Consider the following 27,056-nt stretch of genomic DNA (forward strand, 5'->3'; position numbering starts at 1 on the left):
AGACAACAACAACAACAACAAAACCAGACAAACGACAGGACCACCAGATTTAGAAAATGTCCTACAATGTGCATTTTATTTCATATCATTATACAATGTTTACATAGTTATAACTCTCGAGAAAATGCCTTTTCTTTACCAATTACATATGTAGTGCCTAGATCTCTTACCCTGACATGGAGAATTGGGGGGGGGGGGGGCGAACAGCACTGAGCCCTCTCCCCACTGAGTTGGAAGGGACCACAAGCATGTCAGCTGGGAAGGAATGGGAATCTTACAAGACCAGCGTGGCTTTCAAACCCTTGGCTGTGAGGAACACGGGCACATGGAACCCATATCCTCTCGCAGTGCTACTCAAGACAAAAATAAATTAGTGTTGGACAGAAGTCTAAATTGTATTAGACTGAACAAAAGACACCAGGGGTTCTTTTGTTTAAATTAGCACCAATCTGCACCTGATTGTCTCCAACATCAGTCTTCCTGATGACCCCACCATTGGCACTTAGGCTGTTAATCCTTTTGTTTTCGTGAGGCTTCCTACACTGGCTAAGCAAACTGCATGCCTAAACTCTGTGAAGTGTGGCAATGTCAACCTGGGAAATGGCACATTTAAATAACAAGTACCCTGACTTTCTGTGTGTCTTTCCCCACCCCCTGCCCTAGCTGGCTCTCTGCAGATGTTGCAGTGACAGTGGTAAAGGTATATATATATATAAAAAAAAAAAGCATTGAAGGGGTTTCATGGTAAGCATGTGTTTAAAGACAAAATAAAACAACAGGGGGAAACGAGAGAATGTGGCCGCAGCTAAGGAGGGTTTCACATGTTGTTTAGCTCCAGTAAAGTCTGGTCCAGCATCTGGTGCATACTAAGGTTTTCTTCTTTGGCATGTGCCACTTTCTCTGTGATGGGATCAGAAAATTGAGTCATGAATGGCTGAGCTTCACACTCGGTAGTGGTTTGTACATTTAGTAAGCAAACACCAGTCACACACAGATGAGTGGCACTACACATGCTTTGGAAGTCACTCACATCTACACAAGGCCCCCGGGTGCACCTACACCTGCAACCCACCCTGACGTAACGTGCAGGGTGTGTTTGGTGAAGGCTCACCCACTGCGTGCTACGGGGAACAAGGGAGGGTCAAAAACCAAATACAGGTACAGCATTGTTACACAGACCGAAGAAGACGTTAATACCAGCACAGGATTCTGAGTTACAGGCAGTTAAAGATCGGGTAGGTGGGTCAGAACACGACCTCACAGAAAACGAAGATGACGTAAGGAAGGTTCTGACCACTTTTTAAATAGATTTATTTCTACGGCTCGCAAATGGTTATATGAACACATCTCATGCACACTTCATTAGGGACATTCTCTTAGTCTTTTTAACAGCATGACACGATAATCAGATTCCAACACCGTTAAACTTAACAAAGCATACCTTTCAACCAGGGACTTGTGGTACGAGCTCCTGTTTTCAAAAGCTATTTTGCCCAAGCATAGGTACACGTTGGATCACATTTCAAACACTATACATGTTAGGAGGATGTTAGGAATACAAATGTAGAAGAGATATTTAAAGCAGGACTCACAGCTGTTTAGAGGAAATAGAAAATTTTTTCCTTTTTTTGGGGGGATGGTGGTGGTGGGGGAGTCCTCATTATCAATCACTTCAAAGAGGGCCTGCTGATGCAGGAAGAGCTGAATTGATTGGTATAAATATTTTCCCATATACATAATGTATCATAAAAACTTCTTGGTTATTGAAGATTTAATTAAGATATACAGAGGAAAACATAGGCAAGGCTGGCCTTCCAGCCAATGCATTTCCTTCCCATTTCTCTAGAAGTTATCATTTTTTAACCCCGAGAGTCATAGATTTTCTGAACATGGACTCCGTTCCTAGAACTTGGCCCAGGGTTTTAATCCTCATTCAGGGCCAGCTTTAGTTCATTAGTTAGACGGCGGTTTTGCTCGAGTTGATGGTAGAGTTGATCTGGGCAGGTCAGCAAGGGTTAGCAGAAAAGAAGAGGCAGAAGGAAGAGGTTAGCAAGAGTCAGTGAGAAACGGTTAACAGACTGAGAACACAATACAAAGGACAGCGGCAAGGTACCCTGACCCCAGGCCCTCTGCCCTGTGCCCTTGAGGGCGCATGGAGGTCTGGCAGAATAAAGGAGGGGCCAGAATCTTTCCTTGGTGTAGAGCAGAGGCGAAGAGGTGCAGAACCAATGCTCCTTCTGCACCTCATTAAAGCCACCCAGTGACTCACTTATGTGTAGTTTAGGACAACAGATTTGGGGACTAAGGCCAGGCTGGAGGGCAGCCCCAGACACTCATGCTTTGTGGGAGCTCAGCAGAGATTCTAGGCGAGCCCCTGACTAGCCCACGTCTGTACACTCTTCCCGAACCCTGTTCTCTCTGCTCAGGAGCTGCTGAGCTGGTGCTGCCGTTTCTGCTCCATGGACAGGTTTTGGAAAACTCTCCATCTCCCTCTCCACGACCTTCATTCCCTACACCAAGGCACATACAAACACTGAACTCTCTCCCGACTTTGATAGTGTGTTACCCCACGGCAAACATGCATTTATCTCCACTCCACACTGATTCAGAGCTTATCTGTGTGCTTCAAGAGGATGACATTCATGTTGGGCGCTGACGGCATGCATAGAGTAAATAAAACTGGGCCAGGAAGATGACTCAGCGGGCAAAGGTGCCTGTTGCAGAGCCTGATGCAAGAGTTTGATCCCCAGGTTCTACACAGTGGAAGGAAAACACCAACTCTACAAGTTATCTTCTGACTTCACATTGTGGACTGTGAACCTCCCCAACCCCTAAAAAAAACCACACAAACCCTCTCAAACCTCCATACTTGCCTAGTGTGATACAAACTTTATGTACTGCCATGGGATCCATTTGGGTGGCAAAGCCGTCCACCACAGGACTCTGCCTGTGTCTGATGATCCAGGGGACACCCAGTGACAGGTAAAGACTAGCACACTCTAGGGAAACTGGCATATGTGACTGCTTTGAATGACAGTGACTCTATGGTCCTGGACAGTCTACTTGATGATCTTGGAGAGCTGACAATCCCACTGCCTACTGGTCAACCATGGCACTAGTGCTGGGAAATGGAGTGGTTCCGTCAACTTCCTCCCATAAGTGGTAGAAGGCGAGGGAAACTGCTATAGTCCTTATTTTGCTCTGTACTATGAGGAACTACACTCAATCCATGCTTTTTCCCTCTTCTTTAAGTTTTCTGAATATTCAAAACTCCAGTCAGCTCTCATCGCCTCTAGGCAATGCCCAGTGAAACTTTCTGTTCTCTGTTGGCTCAAAACACATAATATCTACCAGAGTACACTCACCTCTGTTCCCACACATGGTCAGCTTATACAGGACAAAGATTACGCCCTGCTCAGCTCCTCTCATATCCTGCCACCTTCCAGTGTCTCCCACATACTTAAGAGGTTGCACAATAGAAACCCCATTACTACACCCACAGCATCATGATGGGAAACTGCCACCATAAGCAGCTGACAAGACGCCCCATTTGCAGAACCCAAATGTTTAGCCATTAGAAAAGAACACTGGAGGGGTTGGGGATTTAGCTCAGTGGTAGAGCGCTTGCCTAGCAAGTGCAAGGCCCTGGGTTCGGTCCCCAGCTCCGAAAAGAAAAAAAAAAAAAAAAAAAAAAAAAAAAAAAAAAGAAAAGAAAAGAAAAAAAAAGAAGGGGCTGGAGAGATGGCTCAGTGGTTAAGAACACCGACTGCTCTTCCAGAGGTCCTGAGTTCAAATCCCAGCAACCACATGGTGGCTCACAACCATCTGTAATGAGATCCGATGCCCTCTTCTGGTGTGTCTGAAGATAGCTACAGTGTACTCAAATACAAAATAAATAAATAAATCTTTAAGAAAAAAAAAGAAAAGAACACTGGAGAAGCCCAAGGGAATCCAGAGGCCAACTGGGAGTTCAGCTTACACCTCAGTGTTCCCCATCTCAACCCCCTTTGGGCCTTGTTCCTTCTAGCTGCAGGGGAGACGGTGGACTGGGGTGACCTGAGGGCAGGGGCCAGACACATTTGTAAGCGCTCACCCTCCTATTATTCTGCACAGACCCCAAGCGTCGTGAGGTCTCTGGTCTCAGAGCTGGCGGTGCTGCTGGTTTGGGCCAACTGAGGCTCCTGGAAGAGTTGCTGATACAGGCTGGCCTTTGCTCAACCAGAAGCCTGTTAAACAGATTCCTGATAAATTCAACCTGTTGTCTATGCTCTTTGCACACTTGGGATCTGCTTTTATGATCCACTCATGCTGCCGTTTCTCCCACAGTGAACACTCACAGAAAGTGTGAGAACTCTCTGGGAGAGCCAAGAAATTTCTACCCCAAGATGCCTGGCAGAACTCCAAGCATCTTGCTTCCACTGTGGCGGAAAGAGCATTGCTGTTAGTCTGAATTTTAAGAAGAACCAGGTTCCTAAATCATGGTGAGGAGGAGGCTGGAGGAGCATTAGGGAAAGGAAAAACCAGAAAAGTGTAGAAGCCTTTGCAGTCTTTGGTGGACAGACACTGCCTGGATCCTGAAATTAGAGTCTACCATGCCACTGACTAAAATATTTTAATTCAGACCCTTTTTGTTGTTGTTGTTGTTGTTGTTATTGTTTTTTAAATCTCTCTGCCCTGAAGACTTCAGAGTAAATGACTATTTTCAGAGTTTGCTCAGATTTGCTTGAGGAGAGTGGAATTGCAGCCCTGTTAGACTAACGAGCACCATACATGAGACAGATGAGGGTCACTCATGCTTAAAACACTGGAGAACAGAGCTAGGCTGATGTAAGAACCAAGAAGCTAGAGGCCACATTGTCTTAACGTCCTAGTTCTGAAATAAAAGTTATGGAAGTACTGTTTGTGACTGAAATCAAGCATTGTTCTTTGGTGGGTGGCATTAAATCATCTGCAATGGAGCGTAAACAAGGTGGAGGGTGGGGGCTGGACTTACAGAGGCACACTATTGGCACAATACAGGATGTGCTTAAGAACACTGGAACTGACTACAACTCAAATACTTAGAATGCTTATAATGTCATTTTTGTGTTCAAAATGAAGGTGTCTGTGTAATGAATATATGTAAAGAAAAAAAAAAAGGTTTCAACTCATCTCTGGGCCACAAAAGGTAGAACCATGACTTACAATGCTACAATCCCAGATTCTCACAGTGTGCGTACGCTCTCACTGCCTGGAGTACAGGATGGCTTCACAGACCTCCATGACTTAGCTAGGTGGAGCCATCTCTGTAAGACAGAGAGGGGCCATGTCCCAAACTACACGATTGGCAGTGTTTGGCAGTGTTCTGTTCAAGCCAGGATTTGACTCCCACTATCTACTCTTGTGGAGGTTCTGAGCCTAAAATGCATGTCAGAACTGTCACAATTCCTAAAGCCATAGCTACCTGGGCCTCACTCCAGCACCAGGAAACCACAACTCAGAGGGGCACAGGTGTGGGTAGCATTTTAAAAAGTTGTACACGGAACTACTACATTAAAAACTCCTGGGGGTATATAATGTAAAAAAAAAAAAAAAAAGTACCCTTAGATGCACAAAGCAGAACTGTAGTTTTATTGAGCGCTGAGACAAAAATGTCAATAAATAAGGAGCAGAGGAATAGCAAACAGGACTAGCGTACAGTGTTTATTTTACACTGGGAGGATCACCTCTGTACAATAGAAAGCACGGTCTGTGCCTGGCCCTAGGGTGGGTGGGCACTAGAAAGAAACCTGGGTCAGCTGGAGAGCAGACAGATGCAGAGCTCAGAGAGGTGGGACATCCGGCTTGATGAAGGAGTCTTGGGAGGAGAGAAGCAAAGAAACTTATCTGTGTGAAATAAAAGGTGAAAGAGAAAAAGTGGAGCAATGGAAAAGGGAAAAAGGAAGAAAACCAAACAGATGATAGCAGTGTTTGACATGCAAGCCAGTAGGAAGCCATGTGAAACCCACTGCCAGCTGCACCTGGGGGAGGCCTTCCTCAGCAACTACTGCCTGGACTCAAGGCTGACATGGGCCAGCCTTCAGGAAGAGACAGAAACATAAAAACAAAGTTCGAGCTAAATCCTCCTTTTGGGGCATTTTGTCATTCTAAAGAGTTCCCCCTGGGGAGTACGCCATTTGATTGATCCGGAGGACTGTGACTATAGATAAGCTGATTCTACTCTTCCTTTATTAACTGTGGAGAAGAGGCCTGCCCTTGTTTCTATGGTGACAGCCAGGTCTCTACAGGATGTTCCGGAACCTCCAAGGCAGCAGGCACATGTAGCACTCCAAAGTTACTATGTTTCCAAACAGTTAGAGAAATGCCATTCTCAGCTTTGATGGAACCCAGTAGGATTAGAATGGAGAAGAAACACTCCTGGGGTTAGATTCCCAAGTGGCACAAGTAATATGTAATATGTTAATAGTTAGTAATATGCAAATTAGCCCGGTATGTTTGAGGATCCCCAAACAACTATTACTGCCTCGCAAAAGTAAAGTATGGACCACTAGCTTCCAAATTCATATTGTATAAATGTTTTATTTCTCGTTTCTCCGACATAGGCTGCGGCAAGCACCTGCCGAGGGTTATTTTATTTTCATTCGATATAAACATATCAAATAGAAGACTTGATTCCTCAGGAGACCATTAATTTTTACTCTGGAATTCAATTCTTTTCTTTCTCTTTTAAAGACAGGGTCTTACCAAGACCTGGCTGGTCTGTAACTTGCTAGAAACCAGTCTGGCCGCAAACTCAGAGATAAACCTGCCTCTGCTTTCCACACAGTGGGACAAAAGGAATGTGCTCCCTCGCCCAGCCCTGCTCTGGAATTCATAACGAGGGAAGGAGAGGAGTTTCCTGGGTCATGCCCAGTTCCTTTTCTTCAGATCCTTAATAATCTGAGACTTTAAACTTGCAGTTTTAACTGAAAACGGCCATATGGTACCTCACAGAGTCCCAGGAACCAACAACCCGGTATTTCTTCCTAACTTCCTGCACCACTGCCTCATGGCTTCCTAACTTTACTTGAGTCTGGTTTAAGGTTTTAAAAGGAGATACTCAGAGCCCATTCGGAGTCCAGGTCATCTCTCGGCAGAAACAAGCTAGATTTGCCTCTATGAGATAAAAGGATGCCGAGGTGGTTTCACGGACCGAATGCGCGTGGCCCTTGTTAGTGCAACGTGGAAAAGATAACCTATCCTAGGTTATGCAAGAAAGCCAACAAAAGGTGCAGACATGGAGACCACAGACGGAGGGGGGAGCCACGGTGAGGTCATCACACAAGCATGAGGGTGAGGGTGCAAGCAGGCAGGGTGCATGAACATTTACATGGAAGTCATATCGTTGAGAGCGTGGTCCAGCTCCTCGCTGATGGCCTTGTACTTCAGTTTCTGAGCATACAGCTCGTCTACGAGCAGGAAGTGGAAGGCAGAGGTGCAAGGACATGGAGAATGATCAAGAGATGGAGGGTGAGCAAGGGCGGCGTAGGCGCCATCCCGACACGGCAGGAAGGAAAGGGCAATGCATGAAGGGGTTGGTGCCGCAGCGGGTGGCCAATGCAGGAGGCGTGCGGTTTTGTTTTTTGTTTTTTGTTTTTTTTTTTAAAGGAAATGAAACAAAAACAAAGAGAACAAAAAACCCATTAGAAAATAAAATAAGAAGGACTCAATATGAAAAACACAACACCAAGGGTAGGCAATCCGTTAAATCCAAGACCCCCACGGAAGACTGTCTCCTGATGGGCAGTGGAGCAGCTTTCTTTTTACAAAGCTGTCAATTAATTACACCGGAGCAGTCAGCCACCAGTGGCTGTAAGCTATGGGGAGAAACAGCCAAAGGCAGCAAGTTTAGTTTGCTACGATGCTACCTTCAAGCCACTCACTTCCTGCCCAAGCCAGACCAGGGGATATTGATTTCCTCGTGGCACTTAAACTATTCCCATGCTCCTCCCTTTCAAGCCAACTGTTGCTAGTATCAGAGGCTTGAAAAGCAAAGGCAGCCACAGTTTGGGGCTTTACTGCGGCTTGTCTGAAGTTTAGCTTTTGTAATGGTGCTGGGTTTGTGTCTGCTACTCACTGTAAGCTTGCACGGACACGACGCCCGCTCTCTCTCCTCTCACACATCTTGCTTTTTGTTATTTATTTTCCTCCAACCCCTTCTTCCTGTGACGTATGGTGTGTGTGGGTCTTTTGTTGTTGTTTTATGGTTTTGTTTTGTTTTGTTTTTTTTTTTTTTGAGAAATGCTAAAGTGTATTCTTGACACTCAATGCCTTACTAATTCCTACCCTCCAACCTTTCAAAATATAGAATATTTTGCCAATGAATGACTGAAATCAAGCCCTTCTTCAGGGGTCACACTTGGAAGATGGGCTGTGTCTAAAACAAATCTCCACTGTTCTGACAATTAGGAGATATTGCCAGAGATACAGAAAACCAGAGTCACATTCTTCTATAATTACTTCGCTCAGTGAAAAGCAGCCCAGACCCACTTCTGAATTGCAAGAAATTAGACGGAAGCTGTCTGGCAGCTAAGTCGCCCCAAGAACTGAGGACTCGGGTTCAAGAGTTTCATCCTAACAGGTGAGAACCCCAGAGGAAAGTCAGACAGGAAGTGTGACAACAGACAGGCGTGTCCCGGTGGAAGCCCTCGGATTGGACGACTGCTTTATCAAGAGAGTTATAGTCAACCATAGGACTGAATTTAAAATATTAAAGATCTTACCTTCTAAGTCATCAATGCTTTTCTCCAATTTGGTTACTGATCTCTCTGCAAACTCAGCCCGGGTCTCAGCCTGTAATGATTTAATTCATTTGAGTCAAGGTCAGGGGGATCCCATCCAGTAGCTACAGATATAAGGAAAACCAGGACAAAACTCAAGTGTATGCGTCCCGGGAAATGTCAGGTTCAGTCCCTACTGTGAATGACAGCAGCTAGCTATCTCCACGAACGCTGAGAATACATCTTGGACCACGCACCTCCAAATGACAAGCTTTGACCCTTAGTCACAGTCCAGCCAGTTTCCCCCAGTCTCTGTCTCACACGTTACCTCCTTCAGCTTGTCAGAGAGAACCTTGATCTCCTCTTCATACTTGTCTTCTTTCTGAGAGTACTGTAATTAGAAAAGCAGTCCAGATGTCAGGCTGCAGCTCTCACACTCACGCCTTCACACCCGAGGACCGTGCCAGCCCAACCAGCAGATGTTGGGATCTCCTAGCAGGTAACAGAACCCCGGGTATCACATGACACACTACAATACATTCTCTGCTTTCTTGCCTATTGCTTTACATGGGATAAGGAGATAACTTATCCACTTGGCACTTTGTTTAAATTAAATTGGTGATTTACCCAACATAAGGTACAGTCTCTCTGCTAACACTTAAAACAAAACAAAAAACAAATCCTACTAGCCAATAACCATTAGAAAATCGTCTCGAAATGTTGTCCCTTGCTAAAAATGCCTCCTGCGCGGTTACTGTCACCACCAGGGCCTCTTTTGAGCAGCTTTTAAAAAGATGTCTTCCCCACTCCATGCTCCTGGCCTACCTTCTCAGCCTGAGCCTCCAGTGACTTCAAGTTGTTCGTCACCGTTTTCAACTCTTCTTCAAGCTCGGCACATTTGCTAATGTTTTCGATCAGAAGCAGAAAGGGTGGGAGAAGCCCAAGGGACGAGAAGAGAAAAAAAGGAGAGGGATGGGAAAAGTGAAAACGGAGTCCTAGAGCCGGAGGGCCGCCTTAAAGGAGCCAAGCCACCAGGAGGGAAGCGCTTGCTCGCCTTGGGCTCTGCCTTCCATTAGTGGAGGGGCAGAGATCCAGAATCTCCTAGGTGTGATAATTTGGCTTCTTACTGGCCACCCCTCGGAGTATTTACGAAGGGGAAAACGAAGAGCATAAAGGACCAAGAGAAAGCACTGGAAGCGAGATGTAAGTAGCAGACGGTGTAGTGAAGGTACAGTCATTACACCAAACCGACCAGTAGGCATTGGAAGCTCGAAGCTGTCTGGGATGCGGTTAAACCTAGAGACTACACGTGAGCCATCAGTACCTTATCCTCTGCAGCCATTAATGCTTTCAAGGTCTGATCCATTATTCTTAACTGTTCTTCCAGCTGTCGAACTTGGCTGTTAGTGGACACAGGAAATGCACAAGGCCATTCACAAAATCAGTGCAGGTAAGTCATGCAAGTGCCACACGCATTCACAGACACCCCACGTGGTTCCTCTGCGTTCCACACTCAAGGCGCATCCACATCACACCGAGCGCCCAAGGAGCCTGGAGCTGAGGTAGGTCAATGTGCAGCTGCCAGAAGGTCATGCCGTTTAGTCAGCTGCTCTGCAGCGCCCCCCACACACGGTGACAACGGGCCCGCTTACCCTTCCGAGAGCTCAGCCCTCTCCTCCGCACGCTCCAGATCGCTCTCGATGATGACCAGCTTACGGGCCACCTGCAGCGGGGCAAGCACAGCAGACACGCTATGGGTTTGGCACACTCCGTGTAGGGGGTGGTTATAGAAATTATATGCATCGGCCCTAGGGATTCTTGTCTGCAAATGGGATGCTACTCCTTCCCTAGGGTAAAGACAGGCAGCTCCCACTTGGCACACCAGCAGAGAAACCATGGCCCCTCTTACTGAGACCAGAATGGTTAGCTCTTCCCAGGTGGAGTCTAGATAATTACAAAGCACCCAGGCCAATTCTTGGAATGAGAGAAATATAAAATCCGCAGTCTTAAAAATAGCAGGATGACAAGACATGAGGAGGCATTTTAGACTGAAAGGAAGGTGCTGCCGAGAGAGCACCACAAATAAACCCAAGGCCTGCACCATGCAGAGATCCGCACTGCTGAAGGCAGGAGCCAGCGAGATGCCTGGAAGGTCAAATCTACCATCAGATATTAAACAGAGAAGCTCCTCCGAGGCAGCCCAACTCCATTGGGCAGTTTCAAGCAGCCATGAGGAAATGCAGAAAAGAAAACAAACAAACAAACAAAAAACCCCAAACCAAACCAAAACCAAAAACAAACAAATAAATAAAAAAAAACATAAAAAACAAAGGAACCAACTGGAACCTACAGCCATTTTGGCTTTTATCAGGTTGTTCATGTGGACAATACCAGGGACTCCTTTACTACAGAGCCTGTGCTAACAGGATTTGTACCACCCCGGAGAAGCCTCTCTGAGTCTCCCAAGGAGCTGTGGGGTCTATGTTCTCTACGATGCCTGGACTGAAACATCTATACCATGACAATAGGAGAGCTCTTCTAAGGGCCCACTTCTCCTAGTAAAGATGTTCTGTCCCAGCCTTTAGGGTGTGGGGGAGTATAGATCTTTCCCAGTGCAGATGGCTGGCTGGGTTATCACAGTAAGAACCAGTTTCTGCAGGTAAAGGAATCCTGCTTCTCAGAACCACTCACTTCTATCCGGGAAGCTGACTGCTCCACCCAGGGACCCAGATAGCACCCCACTCCCCGCAGTTGCAGCTGGGGTTTGGTGAGGCTCTGGGCCCCAGAAACTGACCTCTTCATACTTTCGGTCAGCATCTTCAGCAATGTGCTTGGCCTCTTTCAGCTGGATCTCCTGAATCTCCATCTTTTCTTCATCTTTTTGGGCTCGGCTTTCAATGACTTTCATGCCTCTGGAAAGATAAGACAAACAGGAAGACCCAAGATGGAGAGGAGACCGCTGCTGTGGGACGTGAGGCCCCACGCATGCGGCCGACCACAGGAGAGCAGAGGGCTGTTTATTCTCCAAAGACAGAGCATGATTTTCCAGACCAGACACACATTTCCCTCTGTTTGTTGTGAATGAGATCTCTGGGTACTGGAGAAACTTCCTAGTCTTAGGTGGGAGGTGCTATGTCAGGATGCCGTGTGAATCTGGGAGGCATGGAAATGAGGGAAGTTAACGTGCTTTATTTGTTAAATAGAGATTCTCCACCTCCTTCCTTTCCTGAGGGAAACCGTAGATTGAAATGGATGAAGAGCTGGGTGTGGTGGCACTGCCTTTAAGCCCAGCACTCAGGAAGCAGAGGCAGAGGCAGAGGTAGGTGGATCTCTGAGTTAGATGACAGCCTGGTCTACATAGAGTTCCAGGACACCAAAGCTACACAGAGAAACCCTGTCTAGCAGGTGAAAAAAAAAAGGAAGAGAGAGAGAGACAGAGAGAGAGAGAGAGACAGGTGAACAGGTGCTGACACTGGATGTTATGGCATGGTGTTACAGTTCAGAAAATGTTAACTGATCTAGAGTTTACAGATTTACAGCATAGGCAAACCATAAATGGGGTTTCACTTGGCAAATTTTATGTGAGCAGTTCTAGCAAAGAGTTATTTTTTAAAAGACATTGATTTTTATTTGGTGTCTGTTGAGGGTTTGCCTGCATGTATGTATACACACCATGGGCATGCAGTACCCTCAGATGCCAGAAGAGGGCGTCATAGCCAACGTTCCTTTCCTCCAGTCTTGTGCTGCCAAACTGCCTTTAAAAGTTCAGTAGCAGGAAGAAGTCATTCACAAGACTACTGCTATTTGACATACTAAGACACAATTAGTCACCTTAAAGAATCCCTGAGCTCTTGGCAAGTAAAGAAAAAGTAAGTGGTAGTTAATATCAAGCCGAAAACTTTAGCTAACAAACTTGCTTAGCCCTAAAGTCTGCAGCGACTTTTCATACCTGGTGCCAAGGAGCAGAGGCTCACTTCGAAGGAGTGGTGGAGAAATGGACCCTCGCCCGCCCAGCTTCCAGCAGGAATACAGCATGCCTGCACTGTTCTGGGTGCATTCTGCTGTGCTACCCCTCACCTAACAGAATGCTCTCTCTAGTCTCATGATGTCCCACACTTTGTGGCTTGCACGACAGAGTACAGAGGGAAAAAAAAGCCTCACAGAATGAGTGAGGTTAGTTGTATGGTGTGATGATTAAAACGGACTGTGGACAAGATCTAGAATCATCAATAAACAGACCTCCAGATGCGTCAGCACGGGATCTTCAAGACTGGGCTAGTGAGGGTGGGGAGACCCACTCTAATTGTGGGCAGTACCATTCCACAGGCTAGAGTCCCTGACTCAACAAAAGGGAGAAAACTGGCCAAGCACTGGCTACCACTCCTTGCCAGACTGTGGACCCAGTGTGACCAGCTGCCTCGTGTTTCTGTCATAACTAGTTTGCCCACCAGGATGGCCTGCATCCCAAAATCTAAAACATAACATTTATCTGCTTTATCTATGTGGTTTTTTTTTTTTCTACCTGTTTGACTACCATGGCTCTTTCTCCTGGGTCTGGGACATCTTGGTAAATATATTTTATCTTTTTATGTTTATGTATGTCTGTGTATCACATGCATGCCTGGTGCCCACAGAAGCCAGAAGAGGACATCAGACACCCTGGAACTGGAGTTATCGACAGTTGTGAGCTACCATGTGGGGGCTGGCACTCAGACCAGGGTCTGTAGGAGAGCAGTCAATACTAAGTGCTAAGCCATCTCTCCAACTCCCTTGGTGTATATATGTGTGTGTGTGTGTCGGTGTGCGCACACACCGGAGCTAGATGGCGTAGTCTTACCTCTCACTCTCATCTGCAGCCTTCTCAGCCTCCTCCAGCTTCTGTAGAGCTGTGGCCAGACGCTCCTGAGCGCGATCCAACTCCTCCTCAACCAGCTGGATGCGTCTGTTCAGAGATGCTACGTCAGCTTCAGCCTAGGCAGAGGATGAAAGACACTCAGAGCTGGGGAGAAAGTGAGGGTGGTACCTTCAGGAACTGGCTAGGACTGAAGTGCTGGCTCCAGACAGGAAGTCTGGGCCCTGGTGTGAGCTACCTTCCAGTTATGACAAGCCCTGACCAACTCAAGTGTTCACACAGGAGCATTGTGCTTGGAAATACACAGCAGAAACAACACTCAGGAGACAGCGGGCCATCCGCAACATGCTCACACGGCTCCTTCAGCTGCTGGTTGAAAGGGGAGTTTCCTCACAGCTCACTGACAGCTGGAGGCGTGGATAGAGACATCCAGTCTCATCCAGGTTCAGTCTTGGAGTCACCAGCAGGAGGATGAGCAGAAGCTAGAATGCAGAGTTTCATCATACTGTCCTTTCTCTGAGTTACTTTCTCAAAGGAGCCTTATAACAAAACTGAATGCTTTAAAAAATCCAGTTGGTTAAAAAAACGTATACCAGAAAAACTAAACAAAACCAAACCCCAACAACAAAAAATTCAAAGAACCAAAACAAACAAACATAAATAAATAAATAAATAAATAAATAACAAAACAAAACATCAAAACATATGGAGATCTAATACCATCTAGAAACTTCCCTTTTGCCCCACCTTTTTCAGGAACCTCTTTAAAAATAACTGGCCTCACTGGAACGAGGCCAAGATAAATTTCCCAAGGGTTTTTGACCTAAGCTTTTTGGAATGTCTTAAAAGTCAAGGTTGCTACAAGAAAAGTTTCACAGGACTAAGGAGAAAGGCGATGCAGATACTGTTTCTATTTGGAATTTAGGTTTAAATGAAAGCGTTTCTTTCTTGGGCAGGCCCTGACTGCTCACTGTTAGAAGAAGTACTTTTGCTCTGAGCCTGGGGAATGCTTCCCTCACTGTTACCCAGCTGATCCCAGATGGCCTGGAAGCGAAGGTCACCCCTGCTAATTAGGTAGCAATTATTTATCCCCATCCACTCTGAATCTATGTTCATCAAAGGCTGAAGAGCCCTCAGGATATCTAGGAGTCAATTTTCTAACAATGGCAATACACACTTTAGAGCCCACGCCACTGGCTTTTTTTTTTTTTTTTTTTTAACTGAATTGTACGTTGCTTAAACTCCAAGACATCATCAGCTTTCTACAGAGAGGCCTGGGCTCCGTGTCTACAGAGCTGAGCAACTGAAAACACCCTAATTAAAACAACAGAACCTTTCAAAGCTCCTGGGAGGACAGGAAATGCACGTGCAGTCAGAGAAAGATGGTCACGGCCTTGAGTCAAGAGAAGTGAGACCATTCAGTCCAGTGTTCATCAAGCTCTTCACCAGTTTTATCTGGAGAAGGGCAATGAACAGGGCATCTCCCACCACCATGAATGACTGGTGTTTTTTTTAAATACATAAACATTTTCGACACATTTATCTCAAAGAGAAAACTACAACATACTGACTGGCTGCCCACGGTGAGTGTGAAATGAATTGGAGGAGGAGCAGTTACAACTGAACCAGTCCACAGGGTCAGTCACTATCAGAAACCAGTTTGTAACTGAGCCAAGCTGGGAAGGGCGTGAATGCCCGGGCTTTTCCTTGAAGGCTGGAGGAAACAGGAATAACCAATTTCTCAACAACAGAGAACTCCCTCTGAGAAACCATTCCTTTTGAAAATTTATTTCTAATTTTTAAATAGCATGTGCATTAGTATCTTGTCTACATGTATGCACATGGACATGTGTGCTTGAAGTGCCCATGGAGGTCAGTTCCAGGTCTAGAACTGGAGTCAGGAGTTACAAATGGTTGTGAGTTGTGGGTGCTGGGAACAGAACTCGGGCTCTCTACAAGAGCAGCAAGTGCTTTTAACCTGGAGCTATCTCCCTAGTCTCTTTAGTGGGAAATATACACACATTAATACACATTAATTCACATAAAGGCTATAGTTCAGGGTTGGGTTAAATTTCCTCATCTTGTATGTGTTTCGTTCCTAGGAAAAATTCTATTCCTCTTAAAAACAGGGAGGTGGGGGTGGGGTCAGAAAGCCACCCTGAAAACAAAAACAAAACCAGAAAATCAATTGGGATTGGGATTTCAAACTCCCCTATCCCCAACCCAGTTCTTTCTTTTCTGACACCAGAGTGCAAAGTCCTGGGTCACCTCCCAATACCCAGTGTCCCAGGTAGTCTAACATATATGGTTAGACTCTGACCAGCATCAGGGCAGTTACTGCAAAAGCATCACCATTAGACAAGTCATCTCACTCATTTTTTTTTTAAAGGCCAAGAAGTACCTCTATGGATTCCTCTAGAATGTCTAGATCATGTTCAAAAGTACCTTCCTTATCATAGTGTCATATAATAAAATGATTATCATTTACGGTTAGAGCAAATATCCTTGCTACAGCAGCTGCTGGAAAATCAGAGAAATCTGAGCAGGATTTTAAAAAGACTTCGGTAGCATCAAATTCTAAGTTCCCTACACTGGAGCCTATTTGAGGACTGACTCGTTCACAGGATGACTGCTGATGTGCAGACAGGATTGAACCACCGGGGCAGGCGGGGCATCAGGGGAAGCCATGGCACCCATGCTCTTTTCCCCTTTCTCTGCACACAAGGCTAACTAACCTGGGGCCCATCCCATTCGATCTATGCTTCCTTCTCTTTGCCCCCAGCCCTTCTACACATTTTTCCTATGGCTCTTGACATGGTCCAGCTGAATCTTGCTTTGTAACTATCCCCCACTCTCTTCCCACAGCATTGTTCTTAGAACCCTAAACTCTCTGACTCTGACACTCAGGTTATCTAATGTCCTCCAACAAGACCAGCCAAGGGGGTTTCTTACACAGAGGTGCCTAGGCAGTCGCTGGGCTTAAGGGCCGGTTCCTTTGGGCCAGTTTTGGCAGAGGGAGGACAGGTACATAGAGCAGCACTACATACAGGGAACACTTCTGGAGGACACTCATAGTCTACGGAATGAAGCCCTGTTGTTTGAACTGGCATGGAACCTGGGAACCACAAAGGAGTCATATGAACCCACTAAGACATGTAATAGAAACAGAGACTACCAGGTCCCGTGCCTAGAGATCATGATTTGGGTGGTCAGTGTGAAGGGGCAGGAGCCACAATACAAATGGCAAGACCCTCTCCTCTTCCATCACCACCCAAAGAAGCTGACAGTAACTGCAGGAGCTGCCTAGCAAACTCTCTACTAAGACGGAGGGAAGGACCTCTGACCTATTGCTAAGGCATGTTGGGAAGCACTCCAATGCAAGGCAAGGCGGGACTGAAACCCAAGCCCCTTGGCTTCTTAAATATGAGACTATAGATGCTTCAGGGCTGGTAGTTCTAGCCTCCTGGAGTCTTGCTCTCTTTGACACCAGAGAAGAAGGTTCTCTACCATCCTCTTACCCCTAGAGCCCCAAGTAACTTAGATTTTTGGACAGACTCTGGCTACCATCAGCAGAACAGTGAGTGCAAGAAAATCAGCACATCGTCTCAGTCTTTATTTAAAAGGCAGAGTATCCTAGCGCACAACCATCAGCTCACATAGGAACACTGCTCTCTAACCCTCAAGGATGAGGATTTGAGGTTCGAGCCTGGAAGTCACTAACAGACCACCTTCTTGAGGGGAAACCCTGTATTCTGGCTCCAAGGGCTCTCTTGATGCTGGTCTAGTAGAAATCTTGAAGATTTTTCAGAATAAAAGACAAGTTTGCTTTCATAATTAAAGCCCCATCTCTTTCTTACTCTCCCACACTCATGTTGAGACTTTGTTGTCTAGACCCGTTGTTTCCTCCTTAGTATTTCAGCTGCCAAGACTTCATGCACAGGATGCCCTGATGCCCTCATTATTACATTGTATCGATAGACTCCTGGGCCTGTAACTTTTACCAGCTTTTATTTAAGGTTTGGGGTTCCCCCTCCTGGTTGAGGCTTTTCTAGATATTTTCTGAAGGTCTCTATCACAGTACTCATGTTATCTTAAGTACCCGTTGCAGTCTGTCAGTGCAAGCCTGCTGTCCTATGCCCATTTGTTATTTAAAAGTAGACAGAAATAACAAGGCATTTGGGGGAGGGTCAAGATGGACCCCCAGATGCAAATTATTCCTAGGCATGTAAATCCCCCTTAGTGCACTAAATTAGGTTTCTTCTAACAGTGGCCCCTTACATCAACACAGTCAGCAAAACCTTTCCAGTGGAGTTGCTAGTTTCTTTTATTTCAAAAGTGCTACTGGACCCTAGCATGTTACCCAGAAAGAGAATGTTTGGCTATCGAGACTATGAGCCCCTAAAACCACCACCCAGTGTGAGATCCTTAGTAATGTATACACTCCCCGACCCTGTCAGTACTGGCTCCCACCTAGGAAGTCCTACAGGCTCACCACTCCTACCCTTCTCACCCTGCCCCCAAACAAGGAAGTGGCTACCTTCAGAAAACACAGGCACGTTCTATTCTCCTACCCAACAAGGTACAATGCAGAAGTCAAGGTGTCCCCACTCCAACCCAGCAAAGTGTTATTCCAAACCAGACATGAATAAAACCTAAGATTTACATGAAATTCACATGTTAATAGCCAGTACAGAAAGAAGGAAATCCTTTACTCGGGAAACCAATGCTCTGGAATATATTTCCAAAGTCCTGACTGAATCAGGAGGGCATGGAACGATCAAAGGTCAGATCCTTTTATTTCATGTAAACCGTAGTCACACAGAGAGGGTTTCACCCTGCTTGCTGTGAAAGACCAAAGTGACTTAGGGCCAAGCTAAACTTCTGCCCTTATATGGTCAAGAAAGGGGGAAAAAAAAAAAAACCCACACAAGGACTGCATTAGGGGCACTCCCATGGAGAGCAGATAAACACAGCCTCCTCTATCTGGGCCAAAGCCTGTAATTTGTGAGGCATGTTTGTGTAGCAAGAGGAGTCAGGGCAAGGTACTGAGGTGCGTTTGCTGTGACTGCATGGGAAAGCAGGAGCCCAGGCTATGCTCAGTCACAGACGTTCACTCTGCAAGTACCAAGGCAAACACAGAGCATGCTCAGTTTCCTGGTTCCAGAAGAAGCTGCCAACGCTGAAGAGTTAGGAAAGGGCTGGGGGTGGGGGGGTGTTGAAAATTGGTTATTTCCTGTGATTAATAAAGTTATCCATTAAGCAATTCTACGTCTCCTCATCGACTAGGTTTCTGCCCAGAAAGCTGGAAAGAGAATTGGCTTTTTCTCTACATTAAACACACACCCCGCCACCCCAGCAAACCCTTAAGTCACAAGACCCAGGGTCAAGCATTACATCAAGTAGAGTGATTTCATTCCAAGATTTAAGGGCCCACACACCTTGGGAAAACAAAGAGGAGGAAGTAAATGACACCTGCTTTTTCCAAGGTAAGGACCAGCTTTGTAGGGTCCGTTAAGTCTATCTGAGTCTCTGAGTACTTGAACCTGGGCCAACTCTACGGTGAAATTTTTTTTTTTTACAGTGGCTCATGGCTTTGTCACTAACCCTTAATCTTTGCTGCCAAGAGAAACTGTTACTGCTAGCTTAACTCATAGCCTAAGATATGTCTAGTACCCCTCTGTAAGTTATGGAGCCCATAATGTCTACGGATATATGATGTTTTCAGCAAAGAAAGAAAATATGGTCCAATTAAATTTTCCAAAGATACCTCAAAAAAAAAAAAGATATGTCTAGTAACCACCTAAATTACCTCCATCCATATGTAGGTTCCAGTTTTAAAAGTCAGGAGTAGCTAGCAATGGCAAGTGACTCACCAACACTCATCCTCTGGCTCTAAGATGCTATCGTGTCCTGACCCATCACCCCGCTAGAGGATTCCCGGAAAATGACAGTAAAATTTCTTTTAAAAGGATTTAAATTGCTCTAAATAAAGACATAAGGTTTCGAAAGGAATGAAAGCTCTGACCTTAGCAAAGCAGCCTGGAAATGCTGTTACCAAAAAAAAAAAAAAAAAAAAAAAAAGTGCAAAATAAAAATAGCACGTGTACTTTTTACTATCAGCCACTAGGCTCAGAGTCTACTAGGACTCCATGGAAATGCCTCCTCAACCCAGTCCTTCCAGCCTGCCAACTTCCCCCCCTCAAACTGAGAGAATACCTGTTGATTTAGAGCACTAAACGGAGGAATTTTATGGATAATGAAGTGAGTACGGTCATTTTTAGGAGCCCTTGCCAAACAATTACAGTAAAGAATGCTAAGCAAGGCGGTGCTGGACGTTGATAATAACAGGGCGGTTTAAGTAGCACTACCCTTGTGTGCTAAGCCCCACTGTGACCTCTTTAAGGTACTAACCACAGTTTACCCATGGGGATGCAAAGCTCTAATAGTTGTCCCCAGATAGTGAGGAGATGGGCCAGGATTCAAATGCTGGCCAACTGGGCCTCAGTGCTCTGCACCCTGCTCTTAGCTCACTGCTTCATAGCAGTTAGCCAGGCACGGATCGGAACTAATCCATCACCAGCCACCTTGAGACCTTTACAGGGGTCTTTTGCTAACCAATCCTCTCAAGCAAATACTGAAAATTATCTTTTGTCTATTGGTTTTAAAAATATCTTTATCTGTATTTTTATCTTAAACTTCCTCTAGTTGGGCCTTCCTCTTAGGAAGACTCTCCTGGTTGTCTATATTTTATACAAAACACCCTATGGAGTTTCTGCAAGACACTACAACCATTCTAAATTCTTAGCCAAAAGGAATGACTCAATTCAGCGTAGTCCTGTGTATATTAAGCACAGCTGGACACCATATTATTTTTCGTCGTAAAATTCCCAAGGTGTTTGAATACCTTGATTTTAAAACACATACTCAAGACTGACAAATGCCTAATATCCCTTTGAAACCCTGTTTCTGTTCTGTTTGCTGGATACATTTGCCTTAGAAGAAAGGAAGCCAGGTACTATGCTCAACAAGGAGGGATAGCCAGCAAAAGGTATACTTAGTAACCAAGGACATTTTTTTTTTTTTTTTGCACTGGGCAACTTTTGCCAAAACTCGTTACAAAGGGTTATCTATTGTGGAAGAATATCTACTTGGGACATGGGAGGGCTAAAAATCCTAAGACTATAAGGGCTGCAAACTATGACAGTTAGCTCTTCTATCAGAATCTGGTCCTGTCAAGGTCTTTAGCCTCCATAGAGAAACAGCTTCTAGGAAACACAGGATCAACAGAGAAAAAAGTCCAGTATCCCAAGGCCCCTAAGTCCCAATGCTTCTTTCCAGGGACTGGTCTTTAAAAGAAGGACGCCTCCTTCCAACCACAGTGTGAGTTAATAAATGGCAGCAGCGCAAAGTGCGCATCCCCGGGACCCATTTCATGCTCGCCCCCAGAACCTTCTCAACAGCAAGCACTCTTGCTCCCCCTTGGAGGTTTTACTTTAGACCGAGGAGATAGACCGGCAGGGCTGAGTAGCCGGGTGCCAGTTGGCCTAGGTGCGCCAGGTGCGGCGTGGGGGCCTCGGGGTGATGGGTGGATCCCTTACGGTTTCCCGCAGCTTCCGCTCCTGGTCCAGCTCTCGCTGCAGGCTGCCCGCACGCTCCTCCGCGGCATCTGCCTGTTCCTGCAGGCTCCGGATCTTTCTCCGCACCGCCTCCAGCGAGCTGCTACCCGCCATGGCGAGGCGGCGGCTGAGGCTGTGCTCTGCCTCCGCGCTCTGCAGCTGCTACTGCTGGGCTCCTGCAGTTACGGAGCCCAGGTCCGGTTCGTCCCGCCCAGGCCCGCTTTGCAACGCCGGCGCCCCCTGCGGCTAAGAAGCAGCCCGGAAGTCACGGCCCCAGGGCCGCACTAGAGAGCCGCGGGCGGGTGCGCGAACGCAGGGGATGGGCGCGGCGGGCAGGCGGGCGGGGCCCGGTGGACCCGAGGAACTGGCTACCCTTGGAACCACTGCGCGTGCGCGCGGGAATGGCTGGCTCTGGGCTGCTTTGCCTAGAGCGAGGCTACCGCAGGAGGGCGTTTGCATCCATTCCGCGGAGCCTGGGTGACTCCAAGTAGAGGAACTGGATGCTAAAGCCTATGGCGACTCCTGCTGGCCATTTGGAGCGCTCTGAAATCGAGATTCCCCTGAAGCTGAGTAAGGGTAGGAACCTAGACCTTGAACGTTCCCTAAACTCTTTGAGTTGTAAAGAACGCCATCATTCCGAATACTAAAGGCATTGGCAACTCCCGATTTCCCAGAGTCTGAACAAGGAACTCGGAGCCTGAAATAGGAATATCCTAAAGATCCTTGTGAAGAACACAGAACACAAGATCCTCACTACAAGAATCCCAACACCCAAACTATCTCACCAAGTGTAAACTACTAGCTGGCAAAGCGTAGTGGTTAAATCTCCTGTTCTAAATACATCTTTTTTAAGGTTTCAATCTGGCTCTTAAGTCTCTGCTGGCTGTGTGCCTTTGGACAAATGACTTCTCAGGGATTTCCTCTCTTAAAAACGAGTATAATAGTACAGGACACTTCACAAGGCTGTTGAAGTTATCAGATGATATAAAACATTTACATATGCCTCACTTATTTAAGAACTCAAACTATGTAATTAAACGCTACCATAAGATTTTGTCTGTACCCCATAACGAACTGTGCAACTTCAGGCAATTCAGCCTGATATCTGGAATCTGAGGAACCCGGGTCTGCAAGACCACAAACACCTGTGACAGAACCTCTGGTTACCAGCTGGAAAGCCACATGGACACAGTCTGTAAGAACCCGCCTCTGTCATTCCTTCTTCCGCTATGTTTTTTTTAAAGCCTGTCAAGTCTCCGAGCTTTTTAATCCTACACCTCTGTCAAAGAGTCAGTCCTGAACTTGCTTAAATGTGGGAGGTGGAGAATGGAAACAAAGGTAGAAAAGAAAACAGCCTGCCTCACTTATCTTCCAAAGCTGGAACACCTCTGGAATTCCTAGTCGCCTCTGGTCTCTGCTGCAGAAGCAAAGCCTGTGAACTCCAGCTAGGTACCTCGAGTCCTGTAGGTGGAGCCGCTTGCTTGGTTTCCAAGCAGCGGTCTGCGAAGCGGTGGTGGTAACAGATCCTCCCCAGAGCCCACAGACCATTTACCTCCAACCTTGAGGATGCCCAGATAGGGCATCTGCAACCCTCCAAGAGCAGCGAGGGAATATACCGGCCACTAGCCGATGCAGTAAGCAGCCACCTTAATAATGTAATGTCTTCCTTTTCAACCCCCCTAGGAAGTCAGTTTCCGGAGAGAGTATTTTCATGCTGATGTCCCTATAGAAGAGCTATGGGCAGTTAGGCTTAGCTACAGGTTAGAAGCCCTCGGTTACTTAAGAAACACTGTGGCTGGGTAGCATCCGAAGAGATCCTGGTGTGATTCACTCAAGGGAAAACCTGAGCTTAGGTAAGCCTGAGTCACTACATTAGGAAGAAGACCTGGAGGGATGAAGACTCACATCCTGTAAATAATCGGCGCCGTCACAGTTATTTGGGGGAAAGAGCATACACTTAACAGGACTCAGCCCCATTTAGGTGGGGTAAAAAAATCCAAATCAGATTTCTGGGAATAAATACTAGCTCCCAAGTGACAGGCAGCCTTTTAAACTGTAGTGTGTGTGGGATGGGGGGGGGGGGGAGGACCTGGGACCCTGCTTCTGGAATATAGATTCTAAAAGTAGGTTGGTAAATTGGGACAGTGTTTTTTAGTAATAATAATCAAAAATTATATTTTAGACACTAGACTAGTCCCCACTGCAAAGAGGCTGACTACTCTCCCGCCTCTTTCCTCCGGGGCCACCTGTCTTTTCCTCAAGTGTTAGCTATTTCAAGTGAGTCAGGAGCTCTCTAAATATAACGAGTCTTTGCAAACTTCCTTCAACATTCCTGGTCTCCAAAAGAGCTAAAAGTGCTTTACAGAGGAAGATGATCAATACACTAACCAAAAGAAACAGAGAAATACACGCTCACACCATATTTAGAGACAGTCTTCCAGCTCAGAGAAAGAACCAAAACTGGCTCTAAGAACCTCCCCTCCTGGCCCCGCCCCCACAGATGACTTTAAATAGCCTCTTTTCTACTTCTGCCCCACCCCATTCCAGTGCCGCCCCCCCCCCCCCAGATTTCTTATTAAAGACATGATTACCACTACATAGCTACAACAATTATTATCTTTCCCCCTTAAGAATTATAGTAGGGTTTTTTTTTTTCCTGCCTTCTGCTTCCATTGGTACTGGGGATATTTGCAAATTCTCTGAATTCCTTTCCTTATATGGACTATCTCTCCTTGATCTATCAGCGGCCCTTCTGAAAAACCTAAATAAACGTCCTGCAGGAGAATTTGGGGGTGACTGGACATCCTATGTAGCACATAGGAAATAGACTTCTGACCCCCGTTATACAAAACAACAGGTTCAGCGTTGTGAAAACTTTTTGTTGTTTTTTTTTTTTTTTTTTTTTTTTTATAAACTCAGGTAGGTTTTAGCTAAACCAGTGCTTTCCCCCAAACCCCCATTTTCAGAAAAGGTAATTGTCAGTGAAGTTTTTCTTTTTGTCTGATCCCACTGTTGGTTGTCTGGTGGCTTACTACCAAGAGCACTAGATAAATCTCCAGCCTTTCATGATACAAAGGCCTGTGCAGATTTCAAAGTCCTTGGGTAATCTGCATTACACATTATCCAAAACTAAATAAATAAATAAAAATAAACTGACCAAAAATGACAAACTGCTGTTGAACCTGGGGGTCCAACCTCTGGGTGTAGCTGTCTCTGCTACTCACACATTCTTGGAATTGTTAGCTGCTTCCCAAGGAATTCTTTTCTAATTGGGCCCCTAGGCTTAATTGGCTTCTGCGGTGGAATGCAGTGGTGTGGAGTCAGTGCACAGGAAAACTGACCCTCAGCTTGACTTTCTAGACAGAAGTGGCTAGCTCTGGAGTGGAGAGGGTGCTTAGCAGAGCTGGAACTGTCTATCACCCCCCCCCCCTTGGAAATACGCAAGTGGTGGTTGTCAGAGGGCTGACAGGTGGGGGTGGGGCGGGCAGGGGGCAGCCAGCTCCCTACTCCATATAAAGCACTGAGTTATATATAACTCCCTGCGTACTTTCTGGATCTAATGCTTCAGACTGCAGACCGAAGCGCGTATCATCTTCCCTGGGCAGGTCTCAAGGCTTGCCTAGTGAGAAAAAGAGCCTCAAAGTGTCACTGTAGCCCTCAAGTTTAGCATCGGAAGTAAAAGGGTGTCCATTTAAAGGTCAGGCTCTCTGAACCCACTCAGACTAGGTCCATCAGCGAAAACCACCGGGGGTTTTGGGGGTAGGGTGGCAAACAAGAACACTAGGGATTCTGTTTTGTACAGACCTTGGTGATGACATACACTTCAGCGGTTTTATACCAGCAGGAGGCGAAGTTCACTTCCAGCAGTCCCCATTTCAGAGGCCGTGTTCCCCAGCTTCTCACCCACCCACCTCCAACCAAAGGGGAGGAGGTAAAGAAGAGGAGAAAAAGGGGAAAGGACAGAATATAAATGAAATGTGCGCAGCAGCAGAGGCGGCATCCAGTGCTCTGGGCTATGGCCAGGCTGTGTGCAGGTGTCCTGTAGGAGGAGGATCACCCTCTTCCTTTGCTCTGCAGCCCCTGTGGTGACCCCCAGAGCGGCCACGCGGTCAGGGGGTGAGGGAGGCAGTGTGAGCGTGCACTTACATCTGTGGCCTTTTTCTCCGCCAGCTCCAGTTTCTCCTGGGCATCTTTGAGAGCCTCGGAGTATTTGTCCAGTTCATCTTCAGTGCCCTTGAGTTTCTTTTGCAGTGACACCAGCTCATCTTCCAGCTGGGAGTTGGCAGTGGAGTACGGGGGTGGGGGGAAGGAAGGGGGAAGGGGGTGGGGTGCAGCAGGCAGCGTGATCCCGCAAGGTGCGGGTTGAGGGTGCGTAGACCATAAAGGACAGGGACAGCGGGAAAGAGAGAGAGAGGGAAAGACAGGGAGGGAGAGAGAAAGAGAAAGTTAGCCATTCGTGTGCAGTGCCACACCGCGCGCCCGGGTACCTTGGCGGCGGTCTCGTCGGCAGCCAGCAGGCTGTCCTCTGCCTTGTGCAGCTCCTCCAGCACCCGGTCCCGCTCGTCCTCCGACGCCCGCAGCAGCTTCTCTTTTGCTGAGATGTCCTCCTCGAGCTGGGACAGCGGAGAGCGGGCGCGGGCGGCCGGCATGGACCGGGTGTGAGACACACAACAAACGGGTGCCAGGTTGGCTGGGGTCCTGGGGCTAAGGGATCGCTGCTTTGGGGCTCAAGGGACCCTAGGTAATCTCTCTCCCAGAGCTGGAACCACTCAGTGACTCATCTCGCATCCCACCCCCCACCCCACGCCACCCCGGGACCACACGCTCGGCCGAAGACAGCAAGCTCAGGTCCCCAACTTGAGGGATTGAAGAAACACGCCCTTGTTTGGCTAGCTTTCCGTCTGTGTCTCCCATTCTGTCCCATCTTTGTTCTTAGGAAATAATTCAGTGCGCTTCAAAGTTTTCAATCCCATCTTAAGGGCTCTCTCTCCCCAACCAAAAGGTCCAAAGAACTTCGGACACCTTAGGACTTAATCCTTGCCCCGCTCCCCCGCCCTTCCCTCCAGGCATCCCGGGAACTTGTATCCTTTCTCCCTTCCTCTTTCAAAACTGATCCCCAATCCTAAGAGTCAAGAGCCTCTTTACGGAGCTCAGTGGACTTCGCGGACCGTGGGAGCCAGAGAAGGGCCACAAGCGTCCTCAGGCGAGACAGAAAAGTTAGAATCAGTCTAACTCTCGAGCTTCTTCTCCTAATTTTTTTTTTAAATGCGCGCCCCTGGACATCCTGTGCTGGGGATAGGATGGGGAAAGGGAGCCAGTTCGGGTTCCCGGACTGAGAGACTGACGCGGAGTTGGGGCAGTGGGGGTTGGGGGTAGACGCAGACCTGCTTGCTCCGGTCTTCCGCAGCCTTCTTGTCAGCCTCCGCCTGCTCTGCTCGATCCAAGGCGTTCTCTTTGTCGAGCTTCAGCATCTGCATCTTCTTCTTGATGGCGTCCATGGTGGCGGTGGCGAGGGGCCCTTAGGCAGAGGAGCCAGAGGAGACGCGAGCGCGGTAGGGTGGCAGAGCCGGAGTGCGAGCGCGGAGCTGCCTGCTGCTCCCTGATATGTACTTTCCCAGGGGGGCGACCGCATTCCTTAGGACAGCCAATACTTTTTTGGAAAAGCTTGTTCCTCCTTCCCCCTTTCCCAGTCTCCTGCCTCCGCCCCATGCCCCCTCCTCGCTCCTCCCGCGGGGGCCTCACGCCCATTCGCTGCCGCCTGCCGGCCTCCCAGTTGACGGTGGATATGACTATATATGGGGACCCGAGCCTCCGAGACCGCGGCCGGGCGAGGCCGTCCTATTTCTAAAC

The 27,056-nt window shown here is 47.2% G+C and overlaps 1 protein-coding gene across 28 annotated transcripts; it reads right to left on the bottom strand.

The window, feature by feature from the left end:
• Positions 1–48: 48 nt before the first annotated feature.
• Tpm1 (tropomyosin 1) lies at positions 49–27,056 on the bottom strand. Of its 28 annotated transcripts, none has more exons than XM_063264930.1 (10): positions 26,591–26,979; positions 25,694–25,819; positions 25,353–25,478; positions 13,576–13,709; positions 11,533–11,650; positions 10,391–10,461; positions 9,564–9,639; positions 9,067–9,129; positions 8,742–8,811; positions 49–900 (listed from the first exon to the last, which is right to left on the bottom strand). In XM_063264930.1, the coding sequence occupies exons 1-10, from the start codon at positions 26,702–26,704 to the stop codon at positions 818–820; spliced, it is 981 nt and encodes a 326-aa protein (XP_063121000.1). In that variant the 5' UTR covers positions 26,705–26,979; the 3' UTR covers positions 49–817. The 28 variants fall into 28 exon arrangements, with proteins under 28 accessions (XP_063121000.1, XP_063120997.1, XP_006243452.1 ...); NM_001301336.1 differs by lacking the exons at positions 49–900; positions 25,694–25,819 and adding exons at positions 5,588–5,865; positions 7,349–7,427 and having other exon boundaries at positions 26,591–26,810; NM_001301342.1 differs by lacking the exons at positions 49–900; positions 25,353–25,478 and adding exons at positions 5,588–5,865; positions 7,349–7,427 and having other exon boundaries at positions 26,591–26,810.

This window comes from Rattus norvegicus, chromosome 8, assembly GCF_036323735.1.
Source record: "Rattus norvegicus strain BN/NHsdMcwi chromosome 8, GRCr8, whole genome shotgun sequence".
NCBI classification, from domain to species: domain Eukaryota; kingdom Metazoa; phylum Chordata; class Mammalia; order Rodentia; family Muridae; genus Rattus; species Rattus norvegicus.

Excerpts from the sequence above, each read along its gene's own strand:
- Tpm1 (XM_063264930.1), bottom strand. The coding sequence starts at position 26,704 with ATGGACGCCATCAAGAAGAAGATGCAGATGCTGAAGCTCGACAAAGAG. Across the intron at positions 25,820-26,590 it reads CGGAAGACCGGAGCAAGCAG|CTCGAGGAGGACATCTCAGC; the intron begins GTCTGCGTCTAC and ends CCGCTGTCCCAG. Across the intron at positions 9,640-10,390 it reads AGGGCTGAGCTCTCGGAAGG|CAAATGTGCCGAGCTTGAAG; the intron begins GTAAGCGGGCCC and ends CGAAAACATTAG.